Raw genomic sequence first — 10,968 nt, forward strand, 5'->3', positions numbered from 1 at the left:
CTCATTTTACTCTACTCGGTTTATTTCTGTATCGGTCAAAGAAAGACGTCAAAGATACCGACAAACTTCCAGCACGGGGCCAGCCGATCGTGATGTCAGGCGTATTATTAGCGCAGGCGGCTGGCCAACGGCTAACAGCACTTACAGACGAAAAACTTTGTGAATTTGGCCACTGAGCCCTGTTCACTAAAAAGAAAGAAAAAAAAACTTGCGCTAGAATTGTCCGTATAAGAGCAAATTTCAGGAGGGCGCACCGGGTACGTGCCCCCCCCCCCCCTCTCTCGAAGTTTCGGAGTGCCTGGTTTTATATCTGGTGTGTAATACCTGGTATAAAAGGACGTGCGAGACCATCCGCCTGCGGTCGCACTCGACCCCCCACCCCGGTCAAGTGCGAGCCCCTCCCCTGGCTGCGCCATAGAATCCAAATGCTAGGCATATTATTAGCGAAGGTGACCAGCCAACGGCAGCGAGCACTTGCGAACGAAAAGCTTTTGTGGATTCGCTCCCTAATAGTTCGCCCTGGGTACGTATACGCACGTATACGCCTCACGCCGCAATGGCTTATATGGCTCGCTGCGAGGCATCCGGCACATAATTCACAAAGGTTCGCGAGTGCTCTTTGCCGTTGCAGCCTTCACTAATCGTTTGTCCAGCATCAGGACTGGCTGGAATTTTCTCTCGCTAACAATTATAGCGTAAGAGTTCTTCTTTTCTTTCTTCAAATACGGCTTCATGTTAAGGGAGAGAGCAGCGCATTTACTTGTGTAGTAAGTATTCCTTACTTTCTTTTCGCAGGGGTGTGTGTTGTGTAAGGGAGTCCTTGAGAGTATACTGTATATATGCAAGCCGCCTGCTTCCACTATTTCTACAACTCTCAACTAGAATATGTGAGCATAGTGTTACCGCCTTGAGCCCGACACCGTCAGTTGGCTGACAGACGCCGTCTACGCCGTCGCGCAGAGGTAGAGCTTGTTAGCGCGCTGCTGGGACGTGGTTGCGACGGGGGTGGCTTCAGTGAAGCGGAAACGTTACGCTAAACAGGCGGTGTGCGCACACCGCCTGTTTGCACGCTTTCGCTTGGACGGCCAAATGAACGAAGTACCGCTACCACGTGCACATTTTTACACTTACAGTCCAAAACATATTTGGTTAACAAAACGAGTTATACGGGAGATCGAGCCTACACGGCGCCTCTGCGTGAAAATTAAATTGTGGGGTTTTACGTGCCATAACCAAGATATTACTACGAGGCTCGCCGTAGTGGGGTACTTCGGATTAATTTTGACCACCTGGCGTTCTTTAGCGTACACGGGCGTTTTCGCATTTCACCCCCATGCATCGAAATGCGGCCGCCGTGGCTTAGATCGCGCGACCTCGGGCCTAGCAGCGCAACGCCAATGCGCCATCACGGCTAGCAGGCGTACACACACAGAGCATTTCTCTTACCAGCCATTGTATCTGTTTCGAAATGGGTGCAATACGAGCTGATCTAACTCGCGGAGCGCCGAGGAAACGTAAGCGCATGACGATGTTTCTCCTTAGTTCACCTGAAACCCACTAGCACTCAAGCAGGGCAGGTAGACAAGAGCGTGCGTGCGGGGCTTTTTCAGGTGAGCTTCTATACGGGCGTCAGCCCCATTACCGACGCATACGGGGTGATCATTCTTAGGTATTCCGAAACTTTTAAAATCCACCTGCGGCAGATAGCATAATTCTTGTCCCTCTGAGCTGGAGAGGCGAATATTACTGGTACGAGAAATCGAAACACATATCCAACTAATTAACAAAAAATTCTGTAACTACCTTATAAATTAATTGCTTTACGGAACATATTACACTTTACTAATCGTAGCCGGCGAGTTTGTAAGGCGTATCCATTTGAAATTAATCTCCAGGATGCCACCAGTCTCGAGATATTTTCCAAAGTGTAGGACGATATACATGGGCGTTCCAGTTACTTTTGTGTTTCAATGCATCGAAAGAGCGTTTTGTTAAAAACGTAAATGGAACCCAAGTGCATTTTTACAGTGAGTCTGATGGCGCATATCTCCAAAATGGAGTCATTCTGGAAATTCATTCCAAGGGGATACGCCTTGCAAGCTCACCGGCTAGAATTTGTAAATTGCAATATGTGACGTAAAGTAAGTAATGGAGTAGTTAATTAGTATTTCTTTAATTACGAGGAACGTCCGGAAAGTAAGTTTCGTCGTTTATTTTCCGAAGGAAACTTTATTGCAAAAAACGTATATATATACACCATGGCATCATGACCTATACACCTTGCAATATTTTTCCACATAGTCGCCACCGACACTAAGACATCTGTCGTAGAGTGCAATCAGTTTGAAGAAACGACTCTGGTAAAACTGGGTGTCCTGCGATGCAAGGCTTGAGACACGACCTCGTCACCATACACGATCTGCAGGCGTTCATGGATGACGGACACACTAGTCCCACGTGCCCATTCATACCGGCCCACAGGACGAACTTCCACTGGAGACCACGTTGTCAGCATACGTCTGTCTGCCATCGTGATCTGTACTCGAATAACCTCGTGCACGCCGGTCTGCTGCTACTCTTTCTCCTTTGGCGCTCTGCGCATGCGTCATTACTCCTCTGTTGACGTTCCTTCCGTCGTTGAAACCGAAACGGGCGTGGATTCTTATGGTGATTGTTTCACCTGGTGTACCAGCTTCTCTTTAAAAACAATGACGAAACTTACTTTCGGAACGTCCCTCGTAGTTGAATATGTGTTTCAATTGCTCGTGCAAGTAATGTCCGCCTCTCTGAATAATCCAGCTCAAGGACTGTATAGAATTATGTTATCTGCAGCGGACGATTTTTAAAAATTCCAGAAAATTTAAAAATGATTACCGCTTATACAACCAGCCGTCCGTCAGCTAGCGCGTCGAAACGTTTTAGGCCACGCAGTCTGACTGCTTCTCTTTCACTCGTCTATAACACGGGTCTCACACGACGCACTTTGATCGCGATCAAGCCCGATCTGGATCGAATTTCTCAGTCGTGATTGACTCCTTTGCGCAAGCTGCGCGAGGGAACCAATCGCAGTTGAGAATTTCGATCCGGATCGGGCTTGATCGCGATCAAACGTGTTCCTGTGACACCGGTATAAGACAGCATGCAAGCCTGCGTCCAGCCGGTTTGTGCGGACGAGAGAAAGGCACGATGCACCTTTGCCGGACGAACTTTCGTTAGCGCATGCCTGCCCTGGACGGTTGTTGTATTAGTGCTAGAACCAGTGAAGAGCAAGATTAATTTGAGAGAAAGAGAGAGAGAGGAGAGCAACAGCGATTGGGCACTGCTGCTGAGCGTGCCAAACAGTGCGCAAACACGTGAGCTATACATAAGTCACGCTCGGACTCGAGCACTCTCGCTCTTGAGCACACGCGCATTTACAATCCAGTCGGATCGTGGCTGTATAAGCATAATTTAGCAATCAGAGGTGGGCGCCATGCATATTCGGGGAGTCAATCTTATTAGCGCTATATAGTTAAAAAAAAAAAAACGAGCTCAACTGATAGACGTCGGTCACTTAAGTGGTGATTGCGGCGATAGTAAAAGTCTGCTCATATGTGCCTGCATATGGAACGGCCAGAGGCAGCGCCGATCGAAAAGAGTATTCCGAGTCGCAGACAGACTGCATCAGACTACTAATCGTGTTGGCGACGTACACTGCGATAATACCTTTCGAAGACCACGTCGCACGAGAAGCAATGTTGCAATGCGGTTTATAACGCGCTTTTCATGTGTCTGCGATCGAGGCCGAACGTGCAGCAAGAAAAAAAAATAACAATAAAGTACTGTCACCCCTGGCGACGAATGTGGATGGGAAGAAAAACTCTTCATCCCGTGCAGTCATAATGACTGATGAATGGCACGACGGTAATTTATAGTTCTTCGAATTGTCCGCGAATTGTCCGCGCGCCTCTTAGGCCAACAGTCGCGTGGAATGTTTGAGCATAAAGCGCGTAATACGATCCTTCTGCATGGGCTCACGGCTATTGCACTTTGCAGCGAGTGTAGTAGTGTAGTTGGCTGCGCTTTATATATATATATATATATATATATATATATATGCAAATGTCCTTTTTTTCAGCACTGTCAAAGAAACAGATAGCTCTTCGCAGTTCATCAACACGACAGTTAAGAATCGACATTTGTTCAAAAAAGATCAGGCATGCACGCAGAGCGCAGCGCGCCCTCTCTGCGTGCATCACAAGGTTCTTGAGTTCCTTCACCAAGCAAACGTACGAAGAAAAAAGAGCAATTAATTATATGCACCGCGAACTTTGAGAGCTGAAGCTACGGACTGATTTTTTATACCGCAGTTGCTACACTTACGTACGAGCTGAATTTCCAGGCACAGAGACGATGCGCGCAAGGGGAATTATCAACGAACCTTCGCACGCCGAAAGTTTATACGCCACCTACAGTACCGCCCCCTCTTAATTGCGTTCGATCACACGCCGTCCCATTCCTAACCGCCTCCCTACGTGCTTTCCCCGCGAGTTGAAAAGAAGATAACGCTTTATGTGCGAGGCCTAATTTTATGCGATGAGTGCGGCGAGGGATTCCAGCTTCGGCTAGTCGAAGGGGGATTGTAATCACAAACTTCCTCCTAATCACGGGAGGCGATCCGAAGTGCGCCAGTTGTTTTCGAATTCGTACGCTTGCCGGCAAGGGGAACACGATATACGCAGCAAGCAGGCCGTTCAAAGTGTGTTCCGAGAGGAGAAGAATGTTTTCTTCTTTTTTTCTTTCTTGCGCCTGCTGGACGGCAACTGCTTGCGCGAGAAAAATAATGCAAGAGCGAGAAAGTGTGGATGACGAAGGTCTTTGTTACTTATTTCCGTGTTTTATTAAACATTATTATTGCTTATTGAATCACTCTGAATGTTACGGATTAGAGAAGAAAGAAGCCGGGCAACATTTTAAAAGTATACTGTCGTTGTCCGTTTCCTTTTTAAGCATACTTAAACGAAGCACACGAAACACTGGGGAAGCACGAGATCGCGACTTTGCGAGTGCGCTGCCTATACAGGGTGTGCCAACTATCATGCATAAAAATTTAAAAATATGCCACGTAGCTGGACAGAACCAAGGTAACGTTGTTTGCCGTCGCTTGGAGACACACAGAATATTTTCTTTTCATTCTGCCTAATTACAAAATTAGTCTTAATTGATTAATCAACTTTTCAAACACTGTAATTCGATGAAAACTGTCAATGAGAAAATTGTAGAGCAACATAAAAAACTCCCGATACAACTTTCTGTTGCTCAATACGTGCTACGTAAAAGTGTTTTCTTCCGAGCGTGAAAGAAGCCCGCAAATGCACGCGAAATTGCCGCGCGACTGGCCGCTTGAGGCACTTTGCGCGTACTCGCGGCCTACTTACACGCTCGGAAAAACACCTTTATGTAGCACGTACTGAGCAACAGAAAGATGTATCGGGAGCTTTAACAGCAGAGCTGTTTAAGTCGAGCCTTCGCCGTCCGGTGTCACTCAGGGGGGCAGAGCGCGCGCCGGAGGAGGAGGGAGGAGAGGGGTATAGGAGCAGGTGTTTCGCCGGAGCTCGCACGAGAGCGGCAGCGCCGGCGTCGCGTAAGTCCCGAGCTTCGAGAGCGAGAAGCGCAAGCCAAGCGCCGGGTGGAGGCAAGCTAACCCCCAACTTCGAGAGTGGGAGGCCGAGCAGAGATGTCGACGCAGAGAGATTCCTCCCACGGAGGGTGCCTATGGACGGTTCAAGCGAGAATTTCTCGACCGTGAGTGCGGCCACAGCTGCAAGGTGTGTGATAGACTGTGGGTTGATCACAACCTCGCGCAACTGAAGAGTGTGCGCAATCCGGAACTGAAGCTCGAATCTAGCAAAACGGCGACAACGAGACAAAAGACTTCCATGAAGATCGCGCCAAACACGAGTTCAAACTTGAGAAAACGACCACCAGCTTCGCTGTTTTGACAGCTTTCACTGCGTGGAACTGGCTTTACTTTATTTTCCATGTTGCTCTACAATTTTCTCATCGACACTTTTTATCTAATCATTTAAATTACGGAGTTTTACGTGCCAAAGCCACTTTCTGATTATGAGGCACGACGTAGTGGGGGACTCCAGCAAAATTCCACCACCTGGGGTTCTTTAATAAGCACCTAAATCTAAGTACACGGGCGTTTTCGCATTTCGCCTCCATTGAAATGCGGCCGCGTGGCCGGGATTCGATCCCGCAACCTCGTGCTTGGCAGCCCAACACCATAACCACTAAGCAACCACGGCGGGTTTCCTCGAATCGTAATATTTAAGAAGGTGATTAATGAATTAAGACTAGTTATGTAATTAGGCGAAATGAAAAATAATATGAGTATCGCCAAGCGACGGCAAAAAAAAAAAAAAAAAAAAAAAAACATTACCTTGGTTCTGTCCAGCTACGTGGCATTTGCAAATTTTAAAATCTTGATGCATGATAGTTCGGACACCCTTTGTAATCTAGTGCAGCCACGCAGTCACAGAGAATTGTCAATGCATGAGGTGCTCCAACCAAGTTTTCGCGCTCCCAAAATTGTTCGACTTATCGAACAATTTCTTGGCATAAGAAAGCGGTTGTTCGGAATTTCTTATACATCTTCTACTAACATCCGAGGGACCTTTCTACCAACACATGCGCACACACGCATACACGCACACGAGGTCAAGGGGGATGGGGTGGGGGGAGGATAAGCAGAAAACTACTCAACTGACAGGCCGCCATTTACGCTTGTATCTATAGTGTCTGCATAGCGCAGAGAACTTGCTTCCATTCCATGAGGTAAAGAACAAAACAAAACAAAACAAAAAAACTGAATACAGAACCAACCCGCTTACAACCGCCTATCTGATTATACAGATCTCATGGCCAGATGTGTCGCGCTCGCTTCGGATATGCTGCAAGTTGGCGCGAAATGAATTCGGTTAACATGCATCGCTGTGTGTATATATATATATATATATATATATATATATATATATATATATATATATAGTAGCAAAGAAGAGGAACGCTACAGTGGGTCATCCTCTCCACCGCTTTCTAGTGGGGCAATCTCTTCAGCGTTTTGCTCGGGGAACGCCGTTCGTGCTGGGAGTCCGTGCGCTGCTCTGACGGTCGGCCCATACGCTGGTGACTAATACACACCTTTATGATTAATATATATATATATATATATATATATATATATATATATATATATATATATATATATATATATATATATATATATATATATATATATATAACTTTGTAATTTGTGGGAACGGCGAAAGAAAGCGCACAACATGGTCTCAGTGAGGCATCTAAATAGTTAACGTACGCTTAATACTGCCTAGGTAAAACTGGCCAGCAGCATGCACGCGACACAAGGGGAAATTTTATCATTGCTTCGGAAGACGTGAAACTAGCACTGGAGCGAAATATAGGGCGTTGGAAGTGAGAGGAGGGGTGGAGGGGAGTGGGGGGGATGAAAGGAGCATATTAGTGGTCCGATATCCACAACAGCAGGTTTCACACAAATAGTTTCCAGCAGAACGCATGCACTGACACGTATACAGAAAGGGACGACGACGGCACGATACACGTTGTGTCGTCTTCCCTTTCTGTCCGTCTCAGTGCGTTCTGCTGGAAATCATTTGCGCTATGTGCAACCGATCAGGCCAGGCAAACTCTGTTCTGAAGCAGCTTTCGGCCATGCATAGTGTCTGGAGGGGGCGCCCCTTCCAGCCCCCCTCTCTGGCGCGCACATCGAAACACTCTACCCCCCGTGTCTTCTATTCCTACCTTCCGGTGTCACTGCGTGGAACACACAATACGAGAGCTCCTCAGTCACGCTAATAGGCAAACAGGAACGACAAATAGGGAAGTCTCGGGGTGCACTGATGGATGGGACTAAAACATCGCAGAAGGACAAGGACACCGGAAACCTTCTTGTCAGTCTCTTGGCTGTGCCCTTGTCTCTTTGTGGTGCTGCACTAAAATAGCGAACGAGGAGGCCCTGCTCTTGAATAAAAAAGAAAGAGAGAAAATAAATATTTGGCCAAAGTCGGAATTATATTTTTCATACATGCACGCTTCTTCGTGCTTCCGATGACAAGAGTTTCATCGGCGATACAGAACATAATGCGCGCTGGAATCGCTTCTACTGCGAAACACACGTGATGTTCGGACGTTTTCCGCGCCAGAATGCAACTCACTGATAGACCACCTTTCCCCAGCGTAGGAAAAAAAAATAAACCTGTAAAATGTTACTGAGGCACGACTTTCGAAGTTGCTTTTAGCGGCCGCCGAATGATAGTTCGCTCGAAAAAAAAAAAAAAGGAGAGAAGAAGAAATAGAAAAACTAATAAATAAACACGACACTGGTTGGCGCCAGTATATGGATTGCCTCAGGTAGAGACCAGGTGCTTATATACCACTTCAATGAAATCAATGAGCGCTTTTCTGCAATAAACACTTCTATCTCCAGCACAGAGACGACTGCGTGGTTAAGAAGAAGACGAAGCGAGTTCCCAAGATACCTGCGCAACATGCGTGTCCGTCACGCACATAACGTTGCATGTTACCAGCCCTTTATGCGTGGCGCGCAACTGATGCTGCAAGTGCTGCTTTTCAGTGCAAATCACACGTGCGAGTACACAGTGCGATATGTGAGAAGGACGGGTGGCAACGGGAACATGTTTTTACCACGGCAGGGCCGGCACCGCGGTGTGGTAATGGCACTTGGAAACACGGTGTAGCTGTTCTCGCAGATGAAGCTATAGCTCGTCGAAATTTCAACACTATATATACGTATATATATATGCCACATTTTCGAAAAAGAACCCTCGCATATATACTAGCAAGCGCGTGCGTTTTAGAGTCCAGGCAATCCTCCGTGGGAGCGCAGCCTCTACCTACCAGGCGCAAACAGCCATACACGCAACTCGGCAACGCCCCTGCATTTAAAGATTTCTCCTAAGACGTGGTGGCGGTTCTGCCATGGGACGCTGTCAGCGCGGCACATCTCGCGGTTTCTTCGGCCCTCCGCGAACCTGCGACCATGGCTCGCTCATTGCGCGTGTCCTTGCGCACGTAAAGCACCGGTTGCTGCAGCCATAATAGACGCTTCGTGATCCGCGCGTTTGCTGCGCTCGGGTGACGTCACCTTAGGGCGGAAACCACGAAATTCCCGCGCTCCCTCGAAGCGTTCGAGGTACCGGAATGTGGGCACGAGTCCAAGATGCCGTGTCACCGGATGGGAGCGCGCACGCGGGCACCCGCCGCTTTCGAAACAACCGCGCCACGCAGGTTCAACCAACGCGTCGGGACGCAAACCGAACAGACCACTTTGTCGGAACATGCTCCGCAAGCGGTCGGTTGGCGGCTGGCTAGGAAATCGCCATTCATGCACGGAGCTTGACCTTCGTCTAGCGGGTCGTCAGATGCGCACTTGCAAGCGCTGCGTCCATTTTATTTTTCTTCCACACGCGCGGGCCCCGCAGGAAGCACGCAACGCGGCCGCTTCGGAAACACGCGCCGCCGCGGCGCGTGTGTTTAGCGAAACCGTTGCGCGTACGTCCGTCGCCGGCCGCCGGCAAATAGCGCGTGACAGCACCGGCAGGACGACGCAGACCTGCAGCTGCGGCTGTAGGCGCCGCTTTCTTAAAACTCCCGCGCCCGAAGATGACGCCACTTCCCGAGAAACCGCTGTTTGGGAGCGAAATTTTAAAAGAAAGAACGCGGAAAGCGGCTATAATACTATAGGCCTAACATCCAGTCGGTCGATCGTGACACGCGACATTTCACGCGATTCGTGTGGCACGTCGCACACACCGCTACACCTGTAGCGTCGATGCCGACCCGCCCGCGACTTGGCTATACGGGTACGCAGGAGGACCGCCCAGTAGGCGAGCAAACGACAACCACAGCGTCGTCGTCCGCGCGCGCAATTCGCTCCTCGTGCGTAATTTCGTATACCGCCGCGCCACGCCTCGCGGGGCAATTGACACACTAGCGCACAAGTAGCTCGCTCGCGATCGAGGCGCGTCGCGCCTTTTTGCCGCGTCGGATGACACTAGCCGTTCTCCAGAGGCAGGACTCACCCGACTCCCACAGCAGCGCGAGGCACAACGCGAGCGCCGTCACGAACACGCCGGTCTCCATGGTTGCGCGTGAAGCGTCGCCGCTCGGCACCACCACCTGCTCGTAGCGGTAATCACCGGCACCACGTTTTGACGGGCGTCGTCATCTGCGATTTACCTCCGCGGTCAGCGCCTCCAGCGCCGGGGGCCTTTGTGACACCGGCACTGCCTCGTCAGCGGCGGTGGGTGGGGACGCCACGGCAAACCGCCAGCCAAGTGAGCAGCCGGGGCTGACTTCGAGGAGCGGCCGTTGCGCCCCTCGCCACCCGGCCTCCTTTCCGCAAAAACAGGTACGGTCGGTCAGGTAACCGTACTACGTCGACGGCGGCAGGCCTCTCGCATGCGCGGAAAACGGAGCGGCGGTGGCGCGCGCGCTGTTTGTCGTCACAGTCGATGGGAGGCGCTTTGAAAGTTGTCCGGAGAGCCGAGGGGAAGCCCGCCTCCCCACCTGCCGTGAGAACGCCGGTGCATCATCCTTGCGCCAAAGCACGTTGTTCACCTATTCGACGTCTCAGCAGCACTGGCATCAGCGGCAGCTGGCGCCTCTCAACTTCTAAGGAAACACAAAAGAACGAACAAATCGCACGCAACCGAGCCATCATAGCTGCTCCATGCGGACTTGAAGGAGCAAGTCCACCTAGGGCGCACCAAAAAGTCGGAAGTGCCTGTCCTATTTCGCCGCGCCTGTTTCGGCGAAACACCGTGTCGAAATAATCTACACGGTGTTTTTTCCGACCACACAGATTTTTTATTAAAGAAAGATTACGAGCTCAACGAACATGTCGTTTTGACAGAAGAGCTT

General features: G+C 49.6%; 1 protein-coding gene across 1 annotated transcript in view; it reads right to left on the bottom strand.

Annotated features, from left to right (window-relative positions):
• The window catches only part of LOC126547765 (UPAR/Ly6 domain-containing protein crok-like), a 28,373-nt gene extending 17,864 nt beyond the window's left edge, over positions 1-10,509 (bottom strand). Inside the window, exon 1 of the mRNA XM_055063136.1 lies at positions 10,128-10,509. Within this exon, the coding sequence (XP_054919111.1) occupies positions 10,128-10,188 (61 nt within the window). The 5' untranslated portion in view covers positions 10,189-10,509. The remainder of the gene's footprint in view (positions 1-10,127) is intronic.
• Positions 10,510-10,968: the final 459 nt, after the last annotated feature.

Source organism: Dermacentor andersoni, chromosome 1 (genome assembly GCF_023375885.2).
Source record: "Dermacentor andersoni chromosome 1, qqDerAnde1_hic_scaffold, whole genome shotgun sequence".
NCBI lineage: Eukaryota > Metazoa > Arthropoda > Arachnida > Ixodida > Ixodidae > Dermacentor > Dermacentor andersoni.